Source organism: Heterocephalus glaber, unplaced genomic scaffold (assembly GCF_053883595.1).
Source record: "Heterocephalus glaber isolate CG9 unplaced genomic scaffold, H.glaber_assembly_v1.0 deba00001761, whole genome shotgun sequence".
In the NCBI taxonomy this organism is placed as follows: domain Eukaryota; kingdom Metazoa; phylum Chordata; class Mammalia; order Rodentia; family Bathyergidae; genus Heterocephalus; species Heterocephalus glaber.
The window spans coordinates 1453916-1480359 of NW_028258458.1; the positions used below are offsets into that span (position 1 = coordinate 1453916).

General features: G+C 52.5%; 1 protein-coding gene across 6 annotated transcripts in view; it reads right to left on the reverse strand.

Annotated features, from left to right (window-relative positions):
- The window catches only part of Arhgef18 (Rho/Rac guanine nucleotide exchange factor 18), a 74704-nt gene that overhangs the window by 15606 nt on the left and 32654 nt on the right, over nucleotides 1-26444 (reverse strand). For all 6 annotated transcript variants that reach the window (XM_087202005.1, XM_087202004.1, XM_087202007.1 and 3 more), the window contains 3 exons: nucleotides 2780-2930; nucleotides 1863-1975; nucleotides 1604-1744 (listed from right to left, as the gene is read on the reverse strand). In XM_087202005.1, coding sequence (XP_087058131.1) covers nucleotides 1604-1744; nucleotides 1863-1975; nucleotides 2780-2930 — 405 coding nt within the window. The remainder of the gene's footprint in view (nucleotides 1-1603; nucleotides 1745-1862; nucleotides 1976-2779; nucleotides 2931-26444) is intronic.

A 26444-nucleotide genomic window follows, 5' to 3' on the forward strand; every position in this document is an offset into this window, starting at 1 on the left:
TTGCTGGCTGCGTGGCTGGGGTGGGTGGCTCAGGAGGTGCCCACCTCAGCCCTTGGCCTTGCGGCCTTTTTCATTTAATTAAAAAAAAATTTTTTTATAAAGCAATGGATCCTTGCTGTGCTGCACAGGCTGGTCTTCAACTCCTGGGGCTCAGATGATCCTCTTGCCTCAGCCTCCTGAGTAGCTGCAGTGGGTGGGCATTCGACCCTGTACCTGCCTTTTGTCCTTTATTAATTTTTATTAGTAGTACACATTGGCAGTACATAAAGATTACATTTGTTGTGTGGAATTGGTGCATGGACATAACACATTTTAATTCTTTTTTTATCCCTTTTTCCTCTCCTTCCTTCCCACTCCATCTATCTCTTGTTCCCCTTCTCGGTTGAAAAAGATCTATCTCCCTACTTCCTGTTCTTGCTCTTTTATTTTGCTCTCTATATATGAGTTTCTGATGCAGGAGAAACCATGCGATACCCATGTTTATAGCAGCACAGCCCACAACAGTCTGTATGCCCCTCAACAGATGAATGGACAAAGAAAATGTGACGTTTACACACAATGGAGTACCACTCTGCCATAAAGAAGGATAAGCTTGAGCCATCCATAGGTAAATGGATGCATCTTGAGACCACAGTGTGATGTGAAATAAATCAGACACCAAGCGTGTCCTTTCTTCTTGCCCAAGTGTCTCGTTCTCCCCATCCAGTGCTGTGGGAGTCCCAGGCTAAAGGAGCGGAGAAAAAAGAGGACCCAGGACATGCACTGAGGCCTCAACACCCTAGGAGGGCTTCACGCCTGAAGTTGACAGAGGACATTTGAGGGCTGTTTTCACAAGAAGGTTGCTCTGAGCGATGCTAGGCCTGTGGGGGGAAAACTCACACTTCTGTGCTGTCTGTGATCCCCCCCAAATTCATGGCTGAAACCTCACTCCCAAGGCCGTGGTATAAGGGGGGACCTTTGGGAGGAGGTTAGGTTATGAGAGTGGAGTCCACATGGATGGGGAGATCCCAAGATGGGTGCAGTGGTGCACCCTAAATCCCAGCTCCTCAGGAGGCTTAGGCAGGAGGAGCACAAGTTTGAGGCCATCCTGGTTAATTTAGCAAGACTTTTCCTGAAAATAAAAGATGAAAAGGACCGGGGTGTGGCTCAGGGGTAGAGTCCCGGGGTGAGGTGCAGACCCGACTGTGCCCTTCACCGTGGCAGGACACAGCAAGAAGGCGCCGCCTGTGAGCCCCGCAGCAGCCCTCCCCAGATGCTGGCGCCTGGGTCTTGGTCTTCCCTGGGGCCCCTGGACTCTGCGAGTTTCGTGAGTTGAGTCCAAGTCGCCGTCTCCAGTGTTCTGTTAGAGCAGCCCAGAGGGACGACAGCTACCACCAAGGCCAGGGTGGCTCAGACCTGGGCGCCCCGCCAGGCCCCTCTCGGGGATTGGGGTCTTCCCTGGGCCCAGGGACAGGGGTGACAGGCGGGAGGACTGAGTGACAAGGCCTCAGGGGAGGTTGACCCAGGAAGCCAGACCTCTCTTGGGGGAATTAGCTACAGGGGAAAGAGAGCAAGCGAGAGGGAGGGAAGGAAAGGAGGGCTGGTGGCGGGGCAGATGTCTCACCATAGAGCACATCCTGTCTCTTCACCACCTCTCGCTTCTGCTTCCGGGCGTATGCCAGGTCCACGGCCAGGCTCCAGGACTCGGCCTCGAACTCGTGGGCATCTGCTTCGATCTCGCTCCTCAGTGAGGCAGTGTAGGGATCTGAGGGAAAGACGGGGACTGCTGGAGGGGAGCGGGGCTCTGGGTCCGCACCCCCGGTGTCCCTGGCATGGACAGCGGTGACCGAGTGTTACCCTCGGGAGACATGCGGTGACTGTACCTTCTACGAAGATGGGCTCGGCGTTGGAGGGTGTGAGGGAGAGGGAGTCGTCAGCCGCCTGCTTGGATTTTGAAAATGCAGAATCGGCTTCATCCATCTCTCCTGTGACAGGTCTAAGGGAAATGAATCAAACAGTTATTCCAAACAACTGCATTCCACACTCACGCTCAGCACCCCTGTCTAGGAAGGCAGAGCAGTCTGTTGCTCTGGCTGACTAAACAGCAGAGAACGTTCCAGGTGCTGGGAGAAGGCTTCCTCGTCACAGGCCATCTTTAAAAACTCGGGACCGATCAATGTCACACCAGGGTCCCTTCTGCCCCGACTCCTGTACCACTCAGGTCTGTCCCGAGGGGTGGGAGTCATGGGTGTCCCTTACTGTGGGCACCCAAGCCCAAAGGACTCCTTCTGCAGGATTTAAGGGGCCCAGCCTCAGTCCAGGGCAGGAGGTATGGTTTTTTTGGTTCCCGGGATCGAACTCGGGACCTTGCGGTTTCGAGGCAGGCAGCGGAACCACTGAGCTAAATCCCCGGCCCAGGAGGTCTGGTTTTGCATAGAGGAAAAAGATAACGAGCTCCCCTTGCTACCAATGATAGGAGGTTTCCGCCTCTCTTTCTACCCAGTGGTGCTGACTGAGATGTTGAGGGACCACCTTAACATCCTATGAAGCTGAGGAGGGCATAGGTATTGGGGTGCAGGACTCCTAGCATGGCCCGGAGGACGAGGGAACCCTGTCCAACAAGATCCGAGTGTCTCACCAGAGCTGGCTCTAGACACGTTGTTTTCAGCCGAGAAAACACAGGGCACCATTAAAGCAAGTGTTAATGGGAATTTCACCCAGGGGGCCGAGCGGATGCATCTGGACCCCCGAGGGCCGCCCCCCACCGCAACCTGACAGCAGAATGAGGGCCCTCACTTACCCGAGTCGCACCCCGGCTCCGGTTCCGGCAGGGCTGGGTGTTGGCTGGGGACCCCCTTTCTGAGAGACCATCATGCTGCTGACATTCCTGGACGGGGCCGGGCTGCCATCAGACAGGAGGGAGCCCCGAGGCAGGGGCTCCTTCATCGAGGCTGCGACAGAGGCAAAGACAGAGTTGCTGCTGAGAAAGTGGGCAGGGTAGCGGAGGCCGCCCGGCCGGAAGCCCCGCTCCGACTGGGGCCGCAGCGCCGACAGGATCTTGGAGGTCAGCAGCTCGTTATCGAGGAAGACGTTCTCACTCCATTTCCTGGGGAAGGAGCCATAGAAAGACAGCTCGGGGCGGCCGGGGAGCGCCTCGTGCCTGTCGCCACCCTTAGAGTGCGTGTTCCCCATGCTGGCACCCGAGCGGCGCTCCCGCTCCTGGTGCCCAGCCGGCCCGGGCTGCGCCCTTTTTATGCCTCGGTGAGATCCTTCTAGAAGACACAGCGACGCTTTCCCTTGCTGTATTGGCTGGAGCAGCGTGGCTGGAGGGCAGGAAATTGGACCCCACTGTGACCATTTAGTGTGCAAACTGCACAGCATTCTCTCTTTTGGTAAAACAATAAAAAAGAAAGAAAGAAAGAAAGAAACCCTCTCCTGTGCCGCCCTTGGTCATTACTGCGGGTGAGAAGCACAGAGAGGTTCGCTGTAAATAATCTATGATGGTGAAATACGCCGTGCTGTGCTCGGCGCAGTCCGTGCCGACACCGCAGGCGATAATCAATCTGAGAGCCGAGGTCAGGGCACGGAAGAGACCCAGGGCCCGCGGGCACGGGCTGCACTTAGCTCACCATTAGCACCGGGTTGGATTCCCCCGTCACCATGTCCTGAGGCTCTGATTCTATTTTATACAGTGACTGGAAACCAACCAACAGGCAGTGGAGCCCTGAAGGACCGTTTACAGCTGTCTGCTCCTTAATTTAAGGGTCTGGACTGAGGGTCCACATCCCCACTGGTGGAAATGTTTCCTATTGACGGAAAAAATGCAACCACTTCTTTTCTTTTTGGCTGCAGTGCATCCAGGCAGGGATGGGGCCAGGGCCTTGTGCATGCTGGGCAGGTGCTCACTCCAAACCCTGGAAGGTACAGCTCTCAGTGACAGCCCAGCTGTTCTTTGCTCACGAGGCCAAATCTCCTCTCCTAGCCGACAAGCCACACTGAACCAGGCCTGACCGAAGCAGGGTGCTCGGCTACTGTATTCTCAGCGTGAAAAATCACATTTTAAGGCTCTGCTGCAGGCAAGGACAGACAGCAGCATGACAAACAAATCTGGTGTCTTCCCAGGCCAGCTCTGGGTCCCCAGTGCACCCAGCTAGTGGTTGCTCTGGGTTACAGGAGGAAGGTAGCTGCAGCTTTGCTTCTATGCAGGTCCTTGTACCCCAAAGCTTTCGGGGGGAAGGCACTGAGTACAGATGAGTGCAGCGGGGAACACACCGTGGTCTGGGGGTCACATGTAGGAAATTCAACCCTGGAGCCACAGCAGAGGGAGGTGCAACCTTGTAAGAAGCGAGTGGGTCACAGGAATGGATTAACATCCTCATTGCTGTCGAGAGTTAATCTGTTAGAACAGCACTGTTAACCCTCTCTGGCTTTCTGCATCTCACACCACCGCGTGCTCAGACTTCTCGGGCTCCAGACCACCAGACAATAAACATCCACTCTTTCCAACAGGTGTTCTGTTATAGCAGCAGAAGACAGACTGAAAAAGCACATGAGATTTTCCAGCAGAGGAGTAAAGAAAGCTTATAAACAAAGATGTTGGTCATCAGCGGTGTGACATCTCGCTGGACATGTTTTCCGTAGCCATTACCACAACGAGGGTGATATTTCTTTGTTGGATGTCATGTTAATAAATGGACATTACGCCACACCTGCCTCGCAAGTGCAAGGTCCTGAGTTTGATCCCCGGTACCAAAAAATAAGTAATTAATTAAATAAATGGACATTACCATCACTACAGTAGATGAAGGTGAAGAAGATGTCGCTCAGACACGAACACCCACGCATTGAGGTAAAAATCCCAAACCCAAGTCAAGACATTTCGGGCTGGGCATGTCCAGCTATTTCTATGCCACATTAAAGCCCAGCCCGGAAGTTATGACCTAAACGTACAAATATGCGACAAATCCTGAAATGCAGCCTTTTCTCAGTCTCCTGGCACGTCTGACAGACCATTCCTGAGAACCAAGGCTGTCAGATGGAGCTGCTTCAGCCACATAGCCCACAGGAGAGCTGCCATAACCACCACCTACCGATGGCTGACTGCACAGAATCTGAATAAACTACTGGTAGCAATAAAGCTATGGTAACAGACACAAATCTTCCTTGTATGATTCAGGACCCAAGTTGAAGTCACGTCTCAGGATGGAGTGACACAGTGGACTCCCTGTAATAGGTGCCCGAGTCAGTTCCCAGTGACAGTAAAGGACTCACCTGTACCTTTCACACACAAAGCAGCCAATCAGAGTCCACACTCCAGTCACCTCCTTTTTAACAGGTGCGCACACTCCAGGCCATGATTCACCTGCCCGACACCCAATTGCCCAGGGTTCCGGGCGGCAAGGCCAGCTGAGTCCTGGTGCCAGCTGAAATGACTCAAACACCATAAAGGCTCATACCCATGTCTTCCTGCCTGCACCTGACCCCAGGGGCTCCTGTGTGACTCTGGGCGGTGTCTTGCTCCTGCTTCCAGGAGACTGAGTCTAAGTCTCTTCCTTCATAACAGGTGCTTCCGCTTCCGGGTTTGCAAGTCTTAGCAGACCTTGTTAAAACAAGTACCAGCCACGCTGAATACACCAGTGGCCTGGGGGCCTGCCTGCCAGCCACGCTGAGTGCAGAAAGCCTTACACCTGCCCAGCCGGACAGTTTTCTTCCCTCTGTGTGTTCTGCAGTGGCTGTGGTTTTTGCAGTGCTGGGGATCAAACCCAAGACCTTGTGGATGCTAGGCAATTGCTCTGCTGCTGAGCCACCCGCCACCCCCCTTCCTCATCTAGATACAAAACTGAGGCTGTGGTGAGAACATAAAAAAGGTGTAGTGCTTTGGAAAACAGTCTGGCGGCTTCTCACACAGTTCAACACAACTACCACACTCCTGGGGTTGGGTCCAGAGGAAGTGAAACATATGCACACTAGTATCCATCAGTCCACGGGTGTCCACAGCAGTGCCATTCATGGTGGCCCGAAGTGGACACAACTCAAATGTCCATCTGCTGAGGAATGGGAAGACAACACGGTCCGGTGCAACCAAACAATGAAAATACGTAGCTGTGAAAGGCATGCAGTAGAGACACATGCTAAGGCGTGGGCAAAACCCTCTCACATGCTTAGTAAAATAAGTTAGGCGCAAAAGAGCACATACTGGACAGGTCCGCTGAGACAGGAAATGCCCAGTACAGGTAAACTCATAAAGGCAGAAAGTGGAGTTACAGTTGCATGCGGCTGCAGCTGTAGCTCAGTGGTAGAGCACAGGCTTAGCAGGTAGGAGGCCCTGGGCTCCAACCCCGGTGCTGTGGAGAGGGGAGAGTAATAGCTAATGAGTATGAGGTTTCTTGGGGCTCTAAACTTGATTATAGTAACTGTGACTACATGAAAAGCCCCCGAATTACATACTTAACCGGGCCAGCCGCGAGGTATGTGAACTGTATCTCAATAGAGCTTCGAGGCAGACACACGGCTATGTGGGGAGCCATGGTTCTGCAGGAGAACAAAACCTGATTTTGCTGTTAACATTTGGGAGGAGCTGGTCATTCTGCTCTTGCCTTGAGATGGGGATAGAGATTTATATCCTGCCCTCATGTTTTCCTAATGCAGGTGGCAGGGTGGGTGGGGCAGACTGGCGATGGTGTGGCTCTCGGGTCTGGGCCACAGCACTGCCCACCTGTCTGTGGGGCCATAAAATCCACTCTGGAGCCGGCTGTGCACACCTGTGATCCCAGCACTCTGGAGCCGGAGGCAGGAGGATCGCCGTGAGTTTGAGGCCAGCCTGAGCTACACAGCAAGACCCTGTCTCAAAAACAGATCAAAGCACCACAGAACAGCCACTTTGGATGGGCTGAAGATGTAGCTTAGTGACAGAGTGCTTGCCTAGAATGTGCTAGGCCATTGGTTCCATCCCCAGCACCACCAAAAAATAAAAAATAAAAAATAAGAAGGCAAGAAAAGAAAAAGCCCCTCTGGAGTTCAATTAGCACCGTCTGCCCCCTGCTGCACGGTGCTATCGATCTGTGTGCTCCCACCAGTATGTCACAGTCGCTTCTGCAAGGGGCTCAGAAGAGCCAGGGAGGAAAACAAGGAGCCAAGGGTGCAAATGGGAAATGGCAGGTAAACAAAACCAAGCCTCATTCTCAGCCACGGACAGACAGCAGCCTGTTCTTGGGATGATTTCCTAAAACCTGCTTTGTGTTGACTTCTTAGGTTTAAGCGTGGTCTGTTGGGGTGGGTGAGATGGCTCTGCCTCACGGGGCTGCTTGGTGACTCAGTTGCTCGTAAATCCTGGGAAGTCACTGGCTTTTTCCTCTGATAAAGTCCCACAAGTCCCACTTGCTCTTGTAGAAATGCAAGGCCCCCCTCAAAAAAAAGAAATGTAAGGACCCACAAAGACATCACATGAGCAGGACTGAAGAGTGATTTTAGAGGCAGCCTGATGTGACAGATGCCCTATCTTCATTAGTTTTCAACTGTTTTTTCCCCTACACTGGGAATCTAAACCCAGAACCTCCGCATTGAGCTACACCCCCAGTCCCACCCCTTCCTTCTGAGAGGTTCTTGCTAAGTTGCCAAGGCTGAGTTCAAACTAGTAATTTCCCCCGCCTCAGCCTCCCGGAGTGCTGCGATCACAGGTAAGCATCACCATGTCTAGCTTTTCTAGCTTTAAACCTTGAGGCACATGTAGAAGCACACTGGCTTCCAGAAATACCCACTGTTTTCTTTTCTTTTTCTGGCGGGGCTGGGATGGAACCCAGAGCCAGGTGCATGTCAGGCAAGCTCTACCCCTGAGCTACACCCCGGCCCTGAAATGTCAACTTCTAAGCAGCAGCTGTGAGTCTAACTGCAGAGTGTTGCTGCCCCTCGCTGGCAAAGTGACTGAAAGTGTCTTTGCAAGGCAGCAGGGCCTTAGCACAGAAGTTCCAGCGGTTTTCTGCCAGAGGGCACTGGGACAGCGGGGAGATGGACAAGACAACAGGCATGTGCAGGCAGAAGCAGCTTTCCCCAGCCACACAGCAGTCTCAGGGCTGGCCGAAGACTCCTGCTCTTTTTCCCATAAGAAGTGGCCAGCGACACACTCTTTGTTTGGCTGAAGACTTCCTTTAGAGTCAGAGAGTGTCCTGGCTCTGGAGAGTTCTAGCAAGCGCCAGCTATCAGCAAGAGCTTGAGAGGCAATTACAGAAGATTGGACGCAAAATGAAGTTTTCAGTTCACAGTTCCTGGCTTTTCCGCCACAGGAGGACAGACAGAATCGATGTGAAGGCGACACATCGATTTCTCTGTCCTGCCTCATTTTGGTGGTACACGGGCGTGACAACGAGTAGAAGTACAGGAGGGGAAGGAGAGGAAGAAACATCCAGCTCCACACCTCGGGGGACAAAGGGGAAAGTTCAAAGGACACCTTGCAGTTTAGACAGTCAGTCTGAGTTGGGAAGAACAGTCTCCTCAAATCTGGTATCGGTGGCCCTCAGTATTCGTGGGTTTAGTGTCAGTGAATTCAACCAACTCTGGGATGAATAGCACTGGAATTGTGCCTGTGTCCCTCAGCATCATCCCTTAACCGATACCATACAGCAACAGTCTGTCATATGGACAGTGTTTCAGGGACGGTGAGGAGGATGCCTGCAGGCTCTGCGCGAATGCTACACACAGACTGGGTAAGGTGGAGCTCGCCTGTAATCCCAGTACTCGGGAGGCTGAAGCAGGAGGATCGCTGAGAGTTCAAAGCCAGCTTGAACTACACAGCAAGATCTTGTCTCAAGAAACAAACAAACAAAATCCATAATCCTACCCTCCGAGTTGACTGCTCAGTTCATTATGTTTAATTAATATTTTTTTCTGAGATGGGGTCTCCTTCTGTTGCTGAGTCTGGCTTCTACTTCCTGGACTTAAGTACTCCTGTCTCAGCCTCCCAGGTAGCTGGGACTACAGGTGTGTCACCACACCCAGCTGAGAAATAACGTTTATTAATAAGTGAATTTGAGGTCTCTCTCTTATAGCAAAAGAATAATATTAACGGCAAAACATACACTTGTGCATATGGGGGTTTAGAGTGGTTCCGACCCCTGCCTCCCAAGTGCAAGGTCCCAAGTTTAATGCGTGGTACCAAAAAACCCCAAAAAACCAAACCAAACCAAAAACATAAAACAGTGATGTGGGTCGTGCCATTGCAGAACATGCTTGTGGATCATTACAATGAAATTATATTTTGTGTCAGTCCATGGACTATTCCATAAGTTAAAATAAAGGGACAGTTAATGCTCAGGTCCACGGCGGGGTAGGAGAAATGAACCTCAACCTGAACTTCACACTTTTCACAAACAGGAACTCAAAACGGACCAGAAATTGAAAAGAGAAAAACGCAAAACCATAAAACCTTTCCCAGGCAACAAGGCCAGAAACCAAGGGCTGGTGAAGCCGTCTGATATAATAAAAAAGCATGATCTACACGAAAAAATAGAAATAATTTCATCAGAGGAAAAACCTGTGTGCAACAGTGGGCTGCTGATACCACCGAAAGCTCTAAGAGGCTCGACATCACTGGTAGGCAGACACTCGGGCCAGTGTTCCCAGGTGACGGTGGGGTGTTGGGCGCAGGGAACAGCGTCCCCAGGAGGCTCCTGGGGGCAGGGCGGCGTCTGTCCGGTGGACACCTCAGGCTGCTGGCTCTCTCAGGTTCGCGCTCCTCCCACGGGTTTGCACCCAGCCCCTGCTGTGGGGTGCGGAGGCCTGGGATTCGGGAGCACTCCCTGGAACCTTCTCCCACCTGTGTAGGGCCTCCCTCCGTGCCAGAAGCCTGAGACGCAGCTTGGGGTCCCCGGGGACACTACCTTTTCCTACACCCCAAGTCCAGGCCGCCAGGGGTCCTGCTTCTGCCTCCTCTGTGGGATCTGGGGCTCGCCTGTCACTCACCCAGTCTCTGGTCCCGTGCGGTGGCCACCCACTCTCAGGCCGCCCCATTTGTGGGTCTGGGACCCTCCCTGGGCCCCTCATCTATTGCCACCACTGGCACACTGCGCCCCAACTGCACGGACTTGCGGCCTGAGGGGTCTTCAGGGTCCACTTAGGGTGCCCTGTGCCCGGCCGCTCTGGAGCTGGGTGCCCGGCAAATGGTCCAGCCAGGCATCCCACGGATCAGGGGTGCACCCTGACCTCCCCGAGGGCAAAGCTCAGACGTCTCTGGACCCTGCATCCTCAAGTCAGGCCAGGAAGGGTGCAGGTCGGGTGGCAATGGCTGCGGCAGGGAGAGCATGGGGGGCACCCAAAGGCAAGGCCCGCAGGCCCAGTGCCCCCCCAATTTGAGGATGAACGTGAGCTGGGGTGTGGCTCAGGAGCAGAGTGCTGCTTGCCTAGCATGGGCAAGGCCCTGGGTTCTACCCCAACTCCACAAAGATGAATGAATGGATAAACAGTGTTTAAGGTCAACCTTCACCGAAGAAGGCTGTATCTTAGACGGGGCTTTGAGTTCCACTCTACACATAACTGGGCCCTTTGGTCAGGAAGCGAATGGTGCCCTGCAGGACGACGGGGACCAGGGACAGCCACGCCCCCAGGGGTTCCCACGGAGGAAAACCAAATGGGAACCTGCACGCAGAAGTGAGTTGGAGCCCTGCAATTCCTGGGAATTTCGTGTGGACCCCACCTCTTAGATACGGGTCACCCCTGACCAGTTTCCCACAGACACTCAAAAATGCCAGCAACGTCCTAGGCGGAAACCACACAGAGCTACCCTAAGGTAAAGGGATGTCGCCTGAACGCTGGCGGAGCACTGCTGCAGGAGTGAACTTTGGAACTATTTCCTGGTTTATCTCTTATTCCTGTTTATTAACTTCTTGGCTTTCTTTACCTATTATTACGGCCAGGATCCAAAATGTCCCTGACGGTCTCCAGGGTTCAGGGACGGGGGTTCAGGAGGTGATGTTGGGGTACCGAGCTCGTCCATTCTGTGTTCGCGGCAGAATGTGCCGCACGGGGTGGGGGTCACAGGGCCGTGACCTGGGCGGGTAGGTTTTTGTCCCTTGCTCCGTTCTTTCTCTCTGCTTCCTGGGGTGAGCAGCTGTCCCCCGCCAGGCCCTCTCACCTTGGGGCCAACCAACCATGGACTGAGTGCTCCGAAGCCGTGAGCCGAAATAAACCTCTCCTCCTTTAAGTGGCGGGTGTTGGGTATTTCCTCTCGGTGACTGGCAAGTGACTAAGACACCTCCATAGCCTTCTGCTGTATTGTTCCACCTCATCTCTCTCTCTCCTGCAGTACGTTTCCCTGCCTAGGGGTGAACCTGGGGATGACGGCAGAGGTGGAGATATCGCCCCCCGAAGCTTCTTAGGCCCCAGCACCCCTCTCCCTAATCCCTAACGATCTCCCATCTCTCCTTCTCTGCCCTCTTCTACCAGACAGGTGGGATGTTCCAGAGCTTTCCTGTTCTGTTTTTTTAATTTTGAGATAGCCTCTTGCTATGCAGTCCAGGATGTACTCAAAATTGTGGCAATCCTACTGCCTCAGCCTCCCAAGAGCTAGGATTACAGGTGTGCACCACCATGCTCAGCTCCAGAGCTTTTCTATGCAGCACATGATCCCTGGACTGACAGGTGCAGGACAGGTGCCCGTGCTAAGGGGCCTGTGGAGCGTGGACTAAGGACAAACGAGTGCCCACGGACCCTCGAGGCCCCCGAGTCTTCACAAATCACCCACTGCCACAAGGGGATGCACCTCCTCACCCCAGGGAGGGCCTGGGGCTCAGCTCCTCCTTTCCTCCCTCTCTTCCTCCTTCCCTCTTCCCCTTCTTTCTTTTTGTGCTGGGACTGGAACCCAGGGCCTCATGCGTGCTAGGCGAGCACTCTACCCCAGAGCTGCATCCCAGCCTTCCCTTGTTCTTCATAAACCTTAACTTCAAGGTCTTTTAAAGTGGGGGGAAACACCTACCTAAATTATTCCATTAATCAACATAGCTAGGCGCGGTGGCACAGGCCTGTCATCCCTGCACTTGGGAGGCTGAGGCAGGAGGATCACCTGCAGTTCGAGGCCAGCCCAGGCTACACAGTGAGCTCAGAGCCAGTCTGACCTACATAGTGAGACCCCGTCCCCAAAACAAACAAACAAAACACAACACTACATTTTCTTCTATTAACGTCTAGGACTGTGTTAATCCACTTTCCATTACTGTGTTGAAAGCCTACGGATAATCAACTGAGAAGGAAGGAAAGTTTGTTTTGAGTGCTGGGTCACATCAGGGCCAGAGTACAGGGAGGAGGGAGGAGGGGACCCTTCAAGGACACGCCCTCCCCAATACCCCCCCCCCCCCCAGGCTGGGGATCGCTTGAGGCCCCGATGATAGGGAATACCACTGTGGCATCGCTACATGAATGCCTAATCCCCAGATCTATACCCTTGTTTACCAAAGATAAGAAGTAACCGAGGCAGACTGCTGTGGGTGAGTCACCTCAGAAACCCCACCAGAATACAGCTGGCCATTCTTGGGCCTTGAACCTGCTTGCTGGCTGCCTACCGCGGCAGCAGGAATGTGGTACAGACTTTTCACTGGCAAAGATTCCTGGCTGATAAGGAACACAGATACCGGCCCATAAAAAGAATGTCACCTCTACCACTGTTACCTGAATCTGATCCTTCTCTGCTACTAGCACAAGATGAGTTTAAAATGTGTAAAAAGAAAAATTAAGTTAAAAAATCAGAATGGGGCATGGTGGTGCATGCCTGTAATCCCAGCACTTAGGAGGCTGAGGCAGGAGGATTTCGAGGAGTTGGAGGCTAGCATGGGCTACATAGTAAACCATGTCTCAAAAAAAAAAAAAGTCACAAAAAACAAAAAAACTCCCAACAACCCCAAAGCAGCAGTCTTTTCTTGGGGGTACAGAGCTGAGTTGGAACCCAGGGCTCACCCACACTATGCAAGTGTTCTACCACTGAGCTACCGCCCAGGTGCTCCACCAATACTGACATTGTTTACAGATGTTTACGGTGCGGTGTGTATGTGTCTCTCACAGTGTGTATGCGTCTCTCACAATAGCAGCACCAGCAAATGTTTTGTGTTTTTTCATGTTGCTGTGGGCCTTGTATCGCTTTAATCATTTCCCTGTGCTCAGGCGTTTCAGTGCATTCCAATCGCATACACCAATCTCCGAGACAGGAGAAGGAGGCAAAGGTCAGAATTTTTCGAACAGATTTTAGATATGGGTCACTCAATTGCTTTTCCAGAGGGCTATGCTAATGAATACAACCTTGCAGCAAAACCCTGCTGAAGAGGGGGAATCCCGTGAGGTGATGTATGTAGCAAATAGCAATTAACTGAAGTTAAATGGGATACTGAGTGTTCCTCCACATTTTCCCATTGTTTGCAAGTTCTTATGATAGCTCTATAACTTTTATAATTTGTGTGAGTGTGTGTGTGGTACTGGGAATGGAACCTGGGCCTTTTCACTGAGCTACATTCCCCGCCCTTTTTATTTAGAGACAGGGCTCTCACCAGGCTGGCCTTAAACTTTTGACATTCCTGCTCAGCCTCCCAAGCAGCCGGGAAAAGCTAAAATTATTTCAAAATAAGGGTTAAAAATAAAGCTCAAAGTAGGTGGCCACAGCTTGTTTTTTTTTGGTACCGGGGATTGAATCCAGGACCTTGTGCTTTTGAGGCAGGCGGCGGAACCACTGAGCTAAATCCCTGGCCCTATGGCTACAGTTTTTGATGCTACGCAGCAAACAGAATGTTGGTTTTCAGATGGCCTGTTTCTGAGTTAGGCGGGCTGAGCGGCCCTAATCCCCAAATGTGAAATCCAAAATACTGCAAAATCCAAAGCTTTTTTCTTAAACTGGGGATTGAACCCAGGGTCTTTGCACTGGGCTACAGGCCCAGCCCTTCCTCAAGCAGAAAATTCCACCGCTCTTTCAGGATGTGATGGGCTACTGTATGTGGGCGTACCTAAAATCTTGCATAAAATGACCTTCAGGGCATGCCTGGAAGGTGCAGATAAAGCGTAAATGAGTTTCGTGTTGAGATTAGGCTTCCATCTCCAATTTACATTTCGTGTGTGCAATTATTCCAAAATCCAAAAAACCGGACCCGCCCCAACCAGGTCTTTCACCTCTGCTGCTTTTCCAAGTGTGCAGCTGCGGATCCGGGGCCCTGATGCTTCCAAGTCCTCCCCAGTACGCAGGCCCGGGAGCCGGGGCTTGGGGCCTGAGCTTCACTCTGCGCCGGCCAACTTTTCAGGGCTGTGACCCAACACCCCAGGAAAGCAGCACCACAGCGGGCAGGGGCAAAGAGAGAAGGGGAGAGCCCCAGGGATGGCAGACAGGGCCCAAGGTGGCAGAGATGTTCTCCCTGCCCGCCCACCCACCCGGCCTCGGAACCATCCCGTCTCACAGTGCCGTGGGTTAACAACCTCATCTCCTCAGTGGGTTAAACTCGATGAAGAAGCACTCAGAATGGCAGACAATTCCCCCACCCAGCGGCCAGCCTCAGGGTAGTTCAGATCCCATCCGTGCTATGACTATCTTTGCCTTCCGGGCCGGTTTTGGCAACAAACAGCAGCCACCTCACAGGACTCTCAACGAGACTGAACAAGGAAACCACGCTGGATGGTGAGTCCGAATGAGGGCCGCGAGGCCCCTAGTCCCCAAGGCCTGGCTGGGAGCAGGCTGATAGCGTTTTCCTGACCTGCAGCTCAAGGACAGAATCCACAAGTCCCCAGGGAGATCCCAGCAGTCACTGTCTCTCAATAGCCCATGGTGAAAGCCAAGCCAAGCCAAGCCAAGCCAAACCAAACCGCCCAGCAAGCACTTACGCAGACACGGACGGACGGCACTTAAGAGAGGCTGTGGGGATGATGAGATCAGCCCCCCAGCCCAGAGAAGCCCAGGTGAGCAAGGAGTGGCATAGTGGCAAAGGAGTCTGAGTGCTTCCGGACTGGGGGCTGAGTGTCTCAGCCCTGTCCAGGGAGGGGTTCCTGGGTCATGTGCACTGGGTTCTGAAGGCTGAGTAGGAGGTTGGCAGGAGAAAAGAAGGAAGCAGCAAGCCCATTCCAGAAAGGGGAGTGGGCAAGGCAGAGGGGACGAAGGGCAGGAAGAAGATGGTTAAAGCACAGGGGGTGTGAGGGGTGCTGTGGGTGGGGGCCGGGTGAGCAGGGTGTACAGGCCAGACCTGAGGATAGGAAGGACAGGCGGGGCCCGGTTCATGGCTCTGAGTGTGCCGCCTGAGTGCGCTTGTCTTCCTGATGGAGCCCTGGGAGTGATGAGCCTGCACCTGGGAACCAGTCTGGTGACCAAACCGTCAGGAAGACGGGAGCACAGAGGCAGGGCCAGCGGGGCAGGGGCTGTGAACACTGGGAGGGGAGGAGTGGGGACCATGAGCCATCTGGGTGGGTCCATGGGGAGCAACTCCTGGCCACAGGCAGCCAGGACCCCAAACCACAACGCTGGGAGAGTGGGTGAGGACTGAACCTTGAAGCACAGGGTGTGGTAAAAGCAGGGTTCTTTGGGCCGGGGATTTAGCTCAGTGGTTTTGCCGCCTGCTGCCCAAGCGCGAGGACCCGAGTTCGATCCCTGGTACCAAAAAATTAAAAAAATAAAATAAAAAAATAAAAACATGACTCAGTGTCTTCCTCTACTGTTCTCACTGGATCTGGCACTGCGTGACTTCTGGCCCTTCTCCAAGGTCAAAATGACCATAAAAGATGAATGTTTTGAATCAATTCAGGGCGTGGAGACAGCACAACACTCATGAAGGAGGACTTCCAGAAATGCTTCAGAAAGCAGCAAGAAAGACAGGATAAGTGTGTTCAGATTGAGAGGGAGGATTTTCAAGGAGATGAATGGCAATGCATCTTTACAGTCATTTTTTTTTTTTCAGACAGTGTCGCTATGTAGTTCAGGCTGTTTTGAACTCACTATATAGCCCAGGCTGGCCTTGAACTCAAGGGGATCCTCCTGCCTCAGCCTCCCGAATAGCTGTGTGTCACGTGCCCAGCTAAAAGCAAGGCTGTAACACAAGCTACCTGCCATTCATCCGGGGCATTCCTAAGGGACCCCACTGATGGGGTCCAGCCTGCAACTGAGGTCCCCGAGGTCAGGCGACCAAGTGTCCTCAGTAGCGACCTGCTCACAGCTTGTTCTCAAAGAGGGCCACTTGGTCTCCAGAGCTAAGGACGCCACGCTGCTGGTCACCTATTTCTGGGACAAAATCCTACCTAAAGCCTGGATCTACAAGTGCAAAAGAGGTAAGTGTTAAACCCTTAACACTAATTTGCTTAAAGAGAAGCCAAACAAATGTCATTCGGGGTAATGGCAACAATGGTGGCAGATGGTCACAGAAACCTGGGGGATTCCACATTCGAAGAGCTTCAGGTGCCCTTAGGTTCTCCTCCTGCCCCGGGCGGAAAGCACGGAGCTAAGGTACGAATGTGGTCTAAACAGGAAAGATGGGAAGCACGGGAAATTCCGTTCTCAGAGGAAGAGCTATTGGATCTACACCTGCCTTAGCAAATACAACGCATACAAGTACATTTACGTGAAGTCCAAGTTAAATAAGAATGTGAAAAAGCACCTGGTCTTTTCGGTACCTAGGATGGGGCACGAGCAGTCTAACTAGGGAAGAGGTGCTGTGAGCCACAAATCCCTCCGCGTGTGGGTCTAGAGCGTGCAGGGGTGGGCGGCCGGAAGCCATGAGTCTTAGGTGTGAAGGGGCATGCAAGGAGGACACCCCTGGCACAGAGCGGGCTCCGAGATGGGCTCGCTCTGGGGGCAGCCAGGACAAACGTGAGCTGGTGAGCTGGGCGGAGGACGGGCGGGCGAGCAAAATGCCAGAGAGCTCCTTCCCCTCTGGCAGGGCCAGAGGAGGCCAAAGGGGAGAATTCCACACCTGGCCTTGAGGGGTGGGCGGAGGCGCAAGGCAGGTGCATCATAGAGCGTAAGAAGTGACCTCCAGGGCCGGGGATGTACGTAGCTCAGTGGTTCTGCTGCTTGCCTTGCACGCGCAAGGACCTGAGTTCGATCCCAGGTACCCAGAAAAAAAAAAAAAAAAAAGTGACCTCCAGCCTGTGCGGGGAAGGCGGACAGGAAACATAAATGGATTTCGCATCTGGACATGAGCCCCCCAAATGGTATCTCATTATGTGTATGCACATATTCCAAAATAGGCCGACTCTGAAAAACTTCTGGCTGCCACCGGGGCCTTTCTGCCCCCTCTCCCTCTCCTTGCCACCTTGGAACCACACGAGGGGGTCTTTCTGGAACAGGGATCCGGCAGCAAGAGCACTGGGGTCATCAGAAGTGTCCCTTAAGGGACCTCCGGGATTGAGAGCGAGGGACCTCAAGGCTCCCTGCCTGTTTCCCCCATGGGCAGGGGGATAACACAAGTGGCCTCTTTGCTGTGATGGAGAATGTTCTAGAACAGCCTCTGGCATGCAGGAAACTCAGGTGCTGGCCATTTGTATGGCAGCTCACGCGTCCATCACCCACCAAGTGGGCTGTGTCCCCTCCGCTCAAAGCCAGCCATGATGCTCACCTCCCTTAGAAGGCTCAGCAGGTGACATCGCCTTAGGGGACCGATGTCAAACAGCCACAGCGCATGACTGTGATCTCCAGTCCGCCTTGCAGGGACTCTGCTGACCTCAAACTGTCCTGCAGGCCACCCCTTCTGGGTCCCCTGGCTCCAGGTGCTTGGCATGCACACGTGTGTGCACACACACACACAATTCCCTGACTGGTCTGATTTCCCTCCTAGCGCTCTGAGTTCCTTGCTCATTATTCATGGTGGTTGTGTTCAGGAAGGCCCTGAGAATGCTGACTTAGTGAATACTGAACCTGCACCCCGGGGGAAGACAGGGGCAGAATCCGGGTAGGGTGTTTCTGTCAATGGAGCCGTACATGACCTCACTGATTGTTGGATATGTACCTGTTTCTGCTGAAAGATGCCTTGTTTCATAGACAGTGTTGGTTCATCCAAACTGAACCCCCAAGCAACAGTACCATCACTTAGGCCTGACTGCAGCATCTTAAACACTGGCATTTTCCTCATGAAGCAAGTCACAGGCGCTCTTCTGGAAGGGGACAGCATTTAGTGCCATGCTTGGGAGCTATGTCTGTAAGTTTAAATCTAGCTGGCCCCAATGCCTCATGTCCTCACAGCTGGGGCTTTGAGAGGTGACTGGATCATGGGGCTGAGATACTTAAGAGTGAATTAGTCCACGGATGCCTTTATAGCTAAATGTGATTTTGGGAGATAAAGCCCCATAGGAGGAGGTGGTCACTGGGGGCATGGCCTAGAAGGGTCGATCTCCCTCCTCCTCCCTTGATCTCTCTGCCTCCTGCCTACCCTGCCATGGACTGTTTCTCCTCTGCCAGGCCTCTCTGCCATGCCACCTAGCCTTGGAGCCAGCTAACTATGGACTGAAACCTCTGCCAACTGCAAGTCAAAATAAACCTCTCCTCTTTTAACTTGTGGGCATTGGGTATTTTGTCCCAACAATGAGAAAGTAACCAAGACAGTGTTCAAAATCAAAAGTGCCATGAGAAGCATGAAAAGCCAAACCATGTGGTGCTTCTCAGAGCTCAGATAGGGCATGGGCTCAGACTAGGAGGTGGGGTGTCCCTGGCTCTCCCAAGCCAGGACAGGGCACATTGGGGACTCCATGCTTGGTGCACATTTGGGAATGACCAAGACAGTGCTGCCAGCATGGGTTTGGGGTTACAGAGAAACTTTATACATAGATGCAGACATAATGCATAATGGAACCTCTCCATGCTCACTGTACCGAGGCCCATCTTACTGGCTTTGGACAAGTATTTTGGCATTGGAGACTTTGAGGCTGTGACTCATTGCATGATGATTAAGGCTGTCATTCCCTGTGGTCTCCAGCTCTGATAAGGAAGCTTTTACATCTTTATCTGCATCTGATGTGTTAAGAAAGCAACCCACACAGCAAAAGGACCGGAACTCTGGCAGCCGCCTGCTAAGCAGACACCAGAAAACTACTCAGCAGCTCTGGGAACTCTCACCTATCTACCTAGCTGTGGGCTTGGCTAGAGGGTGATAAGCTCTGGACGATCACAGCACCTCCGGGGCTTCCACTCTGAAGCATCGAGCACACACAGGACCAGACTAGGAGCTGTGCATTTTCACACCTTCAGCACCATTTCCCGGGTGGGCTCGATGTCGGCCAGAAGGAGGAGGAGGCTGAGGCAGCACCACCTCTCCAGCAGGAGCTGTGAGAGCTTCTGAGGCTCATGACGACAGCCCACTTGGAAACTGCACTCTGGGGCCAGGGTTGCAGCTCAGGGTTCAGCGCTTGCCTAGCATGTTCAAGGTCTTGGTTCCACCCACAGCTCCGCAAAAAGCCAGAATTAAAACCCAAGACAAAAACACTGTGGGGCAAGGTGGGCACGACAGTGCTCTAGCTGAGAGACTGGGCTGGGCCAATTCTCTGCTTCCTTCCCAGCCTGGGATCTTGTCTGCCAGGTCTCAGCCACACGCTGAGAGACACCAGGGTCACAAACACCCATGACTCACTTTCTAGTTCTCGTGAGATCCTAGCATGTCAGATGTGACTAATGCACAGAGCTCCTACAGCTCAACAAAAATCAAACAGTGTGATTCAAAACCAGGCAAAGGCTGGGAAAAGGCATTTCCCAAGACAGACCAAAACCCTCAGCATGGGAGAAGGTGCTCAGTGTGATCGGTCACCAGAGGAAATGTGCATCAAACCCCAAGGAGATCTGCTCTACACACATCACATCCACTTGGCCCCATAATCTTTTCTTTAAAATGGAAATTAACAAGTGTTGGTGAGGACTTGGAGAAACCAGAGCCCTCTTGCAGGTCAAGGGAATGTGAAGGGGTATGGAGACCATGGGAAAGTACGGTGGCCCCTCAAAAAGTCCAGGATAGCTGTGTGCGGTGGCGCACACCTGTCATCCAAGCACTTGGGAGGCTGTGGCAGGAGGATCGCAAGTTCGAGGCCGGCCTGGCTACATAGCTAGACTCTGTCACAAAAAACCAAAAGAAAAAGTTAACAACAACAACAAGGGTGGAAGGTGGCAAATCTAACCAGGATGCCAGTCATACAGACTGAACATCAGAAGGAGACTGGGAAGAAAGAGCAGCCTGATGCACTGGTGTATGGGCGTTTTTTTCTTTTATTATATGTGTAAAAAGAAAGTGCAAAAGATGTAGAAGCAGGTGGAGATGGTCCTGCACTTTCCAGGCTTGTGTGCAAGATTATCTGTGTCCTTTGGCTCCAATCCTGCACGATGTCTTGGTATCAGACTGGAGGGACCTTCAATATCACTCTTAGGTTTTTCATGTGCTGAAAAAGAGGATGCCATAGAAGCCAGGGGTGGTGTTGCAGGCCCACAATCCCCGTAAGCTGGTAGGCCAAGGCAGGAGGATTACAAATTTGGCGCAGCCTGGGCAACTTAAGACAGTTAGTGAGACCCTGTCACAAAATTTAAAATAATAAAAAAGGGCTGGGGGTATATGGCTCTGTATGAAGGCCCCTGGCTCAATCTCTAATACAAAAAACAAAACAAAACAAAACAAAAAACATATGCCTTGGGAATAAGTGTTTCTCTCAATCTGGTAGGAAGCCGGATGCTGAACTGTGGGGGTCCCAGCAAAACAATCCCATCCCCTGGGGCCTTCCCGGGCAAGGCATCTTTTAAACAATTATGTCAAAGCAGTGGGCTGTGCAGAAACTAAAGTGACAGGCTGGAAAACACTGAAATAAAAACAACTGATTCTGAAAAGATTAATTCAGGTATAGCTATTACACATCCGACATCTTCCAGAAAACCCCCTTATGGCCTTTTGTTTTTTCTTTTTTTATGGTACCGGGGATTGAACTTGGGCCCTTGGGCTTGCCAGGCAGGCAGCGGCAGCACCACTGAGCTAAATCCCTGGCCCTTTTAAGGCCTTATTAAAAAAAAAAAAAAAAAAAAGGAAGGTGGCCCACTGAGTAGCTGCAATATTTGGCGTGCAGTCAGCCTAAAATATATTTACTGTCTGATTCGTATAGGAAACATATGCTGCTCCCTGCTCTCCTGTAGCTAATTGGTTTGTCCTGGAAGGGAGCACCTATTCCTAAGAAGGAAATGTACTTACACAGTGTGGGAACTCCCACTGCCACACCTGATGGTGCCGAAGGCCTCCAAATAAAGGAAGCACAAAGTGGATTAGCTGCGGGGAGTCATTAGTGAATTCCAGCGTCCTGAAATACTGCAGGCTGGGGACAAATAGGTGGCAAACAGGTAGTGCCCAGAGTTGTTTCCATGAATCTCGAGATCCCTACCATCCTAAGAATGCCAGTTATAACTGCTAATGGAAGGCGGTAACCAGGGCCCACGTCAGGAAAATGCCAGAACCTTGCAAAGTCCTTCATTAGCATTCCTTTTACAACCACAGTGGTGTGAGCTTGAATATATTTTAATATATCCAGCGTCTCAAGGTCAGACTTGAGCTAGGTGCAGGGGTTGGTGGATGGCACGACCCCCCCCCCCCCCAATCTTTTTTCTTTTCAAAGAGATGAGATCTCACTATGTTGATCAGGATGGCTTTGAACTCTCCTGGGATAGTGGGATCCTCCTGCCTCAGCCTCACAAGTACCCTGAACTACAGGGATGCACCACCATGCCAGCTTAATTTTTGTACTTAATGAAGTAGTATTTGAATGTATGGGGAAAGAACAGATTACAGGGTTTACAAACAGCCAAATATTTGGCTGATTATAATATCAGGTACCTATTTGTACTTTATAGCAAGTTATCATCAGACTATACAGATTCAGAAGCTTTACAGGAAGAATTCAAGAGCTCTCTTTATGACCTTTCTTCTCTGCAATTAACTGACTACTTCATGAACTAATGTTCACCATTTACTTTAACTTCAAAATACTGGAAAATTGTTATGTGATGTAAAGAACCTGTGAAATGAATACTTGTAAACTTGTTTTCCCTTAGGAGTCATTAGAAATAGCAAGTTTCTTTCTTGTTTTGATTTTTGAGGCAGGATCTTGCTATGCAGTTCAGATTGGCCTTGAACTCAGGGCAGTCTTCCTGCCTCAGCCTCCTGTCACCATGCTCGGTAGAAACACAAGGTTCTTATGATAGGTTGAATAGTGGGCCCCCTCCAAATTTACAGCCACCCCGAATCTCAGAATGTGACCTTAAATGAGAACAGAGCTGCACAGATGCCCTGAGCTAAGGATCCCCAGGTGGAATTTCAATTCCACGTGGGCCCTAGACCCAATGACAAGTATCTCTGTAGAGGAAGGAGACAGGGAAACTGAGGCACAGCAAGACACACAGACACAGAAAGGAAAGCTGTCTGGACAGAGAAGGCCAAGGGAAGATGGAGGTGGAGATGGCTCTGATGTGGCCACAGACCAAGGGATGTGGGGCATCTTCTAGAAGCCAGAAGAGGCCAGGAAGAATATTCTTCCCTAGCACCTTCAGAGTGAGCTCAACTTTGTAGACATCTTGATTTCAGACCTCTGTTCTCTAGAACTACTACAGTTTGGATTTCTCTGTTTTGTTTTTCAAGGCAGGTCTTGCTAGGTAGCCCAGGCTGGCCTTGAACTCATGACACAGCTCAGATTGGGCTTGAGCTCACACTGATCCTGCCTCAGCCTCCCGAGTTGGGATTACAGGTGTGCGGTGCCCCAGTCCGCATAGGCTGGATCTCGAGTGTGCCCCAGTGGCCCACACGCTGAAGGCTGGGTCCTCAGTGTGTGGCCCCATTGGGAAGTAATGGACCTTTCAGAGATGGGGTCTCACAGGAGGAAGTGAGGTCACCGAAGGGGATGCTGGGACCCCAGCCCAGGGCACCGTCTCTATTTGCTGGCTGCCTCAAGGTGAGCAGCCCGCCCTGCCACACACTCCCACAGGCCCAGAAGCAAGGGGCCGAGGGACCTGAGACTCTGTGGACCGTGCGGCTGAGCGCGCCATCTTTCCTAAACCGTGAGTCCCAAGGTGGTACTCGGGCATGGTGGACGGGACCCGTTAGTAAGTAGTAAAAACCATTTCCTACAAAATAGGGTGGAAAGCATCAGTCTAGTGTGTGTAATAAAGAAGAGTATTGTTTGATAAAACTGGATCCCATTGTACGGGCGCTGCTTGGGTCACAATTGGGTGTAAAATCTTCTCTTTCACAGTGGTCATGGTCAAAATGAAACATATCCAGCTGAGACGGCTATGATGAGTCCAGATTGCCCTGCCTTTGGGGTCCTCTACCAAGGGGGCCTTCCCGACCCATGGAAGATGCTCTGGTCCTTAAAATCTCCTGGACGGGATGTGCGGTGTCCTACTTGTCTGGCCATCTGGTAGGCCTGTGGACGTCACCTTAGGGACCTTTAAACTTGAGATCAGCTAGCTGTCTCGTTCAGGTGACCTTTACAGGACAGTGAAGGACCCAGGCCCAGAAACCTCTCCAGCCAAGAGTGAACTCTCCAGCTTGCCTGGAGCCAAGACAAAGGGACAAACCAACAACAACAAGATGACACAAGGTGGGGTCAACTGTGAGAAATGGGTGCTGCCCGGGCAGCTGTGTGCCTGGTGGCACGGTCCCTGTCACTGTTCCTTCAGCATTCGTGCTGTTTCAGCTGAGGTCAGGTGAGGCTGAGCCTGAAAAAGGGGAGACTAAAGTACAGAAGCCAGCCCGGCGTGGGGCACATGCCTGTGATCCTAGCACTCAGGAGGCTGATGCAGGAGAGTTGCCACAAGTTCAAGGCCAGCCTGGAATACACAGCGAGTTTAGGGCCAGCCTGAACTACACAGCGAGACGCTGACTCAATAAAAGAAAACCAAACCAACAAACGAAGCAAAACTAAGCTGTGCGCACTGTTGCTACTCTGTTCTACAGCTGCAGCAGATGGCTGTTCAGGGAATGAACGAGCACCCCAACCCTGCCAGCACTCCACAGACCCTAACAGCCTCATGCAGTAAGGAGCGTTGTACGTTTCTGGTTTTACAGGCGATGAAGCTGAGTGTCACCCCATGCTGCACCCGTGCAGGAGCAGTGTGAGCTCCTGCAGCGAGCTGTGTGCCATCATCCTCCAGGCCCTGGGCTCGGCTCCCAGGTGGGGGGCCCACACGGAGCTGCAGGCGCAGTGCAGCGAAGCCCCAGGCGCTACAGCCCGCTGTGGCAGGAGAGAGGGAGGGCATGGGGTCCCAGGTCAAGCTGCAAGTTAAACCTTCAAGTTTAGCAGAAGAAAAGGGGTGCATGAGATTGCTGTGGCTGCTCTAACAATAATGGGGTGTGGGCAGGGCCGGCTCCTACCACGCCTCCCGAGGAGGAGACTACATCTCTGGCTTGTCTTTTCTCTTTTTGGTACTAGGGATTGAGCCCAGGACCTTTGCACTGAGCTGCATCCCCAGCCTCCCCCTTCTGTTTGTTCTGTTCTGTTGAGAAAGAGTCTCACTGAGTCCCTAAGCTGCTCAGGTGGGACATAAGCTTGCAATCTTCCTGCCTCAGCGCACAGGCCTGAGTCACCACACCTCGCTCTTTCCGGGTTTTCCTCCTGGCCACCCATAATCCTTGGTCCTTTCCTCCACCCGCAGGGCCAAAAGCACAGCCCCTTCCAGTCTCCTTCAGACCCCATCCTCCTTCTAAAGACCCCTGCGATGACGCCGCGTCCCCCACTCAAGCAGGACCACCCCCCATCTGAAGGCCTTCGCTTAACCACACCCGGGAAGCGTGTGCTCACTGAGCTTCAGCCTCCACGGGCTCTGGGATGGAGCGGGCGAGAAGGGACCCACGCCCTGTGGAGTGGGACGCGGCTTTTCATCTCCCGGGCCCAAGACACCTTCAGGGGTGGGTCTGAGTGGGTCACACCAACATGGTGGCACCTATAGGCTACAGGGCACCACGTCGTCTCGGAAGGACTGTGCCAGCTGACGACTTCTGGTCCTGCTGCTGTTTCTGCCTGGTCACCGGGCCGCCCGTCCTGGGATCCCTGGAGGACACGGCCTCTGCCACTCACATTGACCTTGCACACGTCTGAATTCTGCGCTCTCTCCACGCAGTCCTGGCTTTGTTGAGGTCTTTCCCAGGAGGACTCCCTGTCCCCAGCTCTGCCCTTCCCAAGCCATCCTCCCAACCCTCATGGACACGGCCAGCGCCTCCTCTCCTCCTCTCCTCGGCGGTAAGAGCGGGCTTGAGGCTTGGAAACGCCTGCAGTGGCACTGTCAGCTTAGCCACAGGCTGTCCCGGCCCGGCCTTCCTACCTCCCATTGTCCCATCTACCAGCAGCTGCCAGGGCTCAACCTGCCCGGGTGTTCCGGGGGGCTCTCCTGCCTCTGCGGGGGCCACACCTGCGGAGCTGCACGGCCGCCTCACGCTGGACAGCGCTCGCGCGCACAATGGTAACCTTTTCCCGCGTGGCAAGGACCTGGGTCTCTCTCACTGACTCAGTCCCAGAGCCTGGGCCCAGTGCCTGACACAGAGGAGAGGATAATCTGTGGAGTCCACAGCCTGCCCCTTGCCGTTTAGCTGGGCGAGTTTTTCCTTTTTGCCTTAGGGCTCTTGTAGCTTTACCCCTGGACCTTCTGGCTACTTGGTCTCAAACGGGTTCCTTAAAATTCTGTCCCACAGCCAGAGCCCTTTTTATTGTACTTCTAGTTCTCCTCTGATTGCTATTTAGCATTGCTGTGCATCTGTCGCCACTATAGTTCATCACACTGAAAAGAAACCTCATAGCCCTGTTTATCACCACCCTTCTGTCCTCCCGGCCTGGTAGCCATGAACCCACTTCCGGTCTCCATGGATTTGCCTGTTCTGGACATTTCCTATAAACGGAACCCCATAATCTGTGGCTTTGTCGGGGGCTGGCTTCTTCCAGTGTGTCTGGTGTTCACAGGGCTCATCCACGTATCCGAACTCCATTCCTCATTGCTGGGTATTCCGTGGCACGGATGGGCCACACTTTATTTATCCACCAGCAGAGGGACATCTGGGTGCTCTCATTTTTAGACATTTCACAAAGTAACACAAGCGTCACTAGCACCCAATTCTAGACCATTTTATGGGCTTGTCATTCTTATGGGTGGGTTTCAGGAAGAGAGATTCGAGAGGGGCATTCCAAGCAAGCAGCTTGGGAGGAAGGGGAGGAGTCACTTTTCGGCTTTTAGGAACATTTGTGTAGAGACGGCTCTGACTTGCAATGGTTTGACTCGTGATTTCTAACTAGAGGATGGTACAAACCCAACAGGCCTTCAGTAGAAACTATGATGTTTGTTGGTGTATTAAATGCATTTAACAATTATGGTGGGTTTCTCCGGACATAACTCCAGCATAAGTCAAGGATTATCTCTCCACATTTTTTTTGGTAGACCCATGCATTAATTTCTCCTAGGTTATACCTAGCACTGGAGTAGCTGGGTCCTATGTCAATTCTGCCAGTCTGCTTCTCACCAGCGCTGTAGGAAG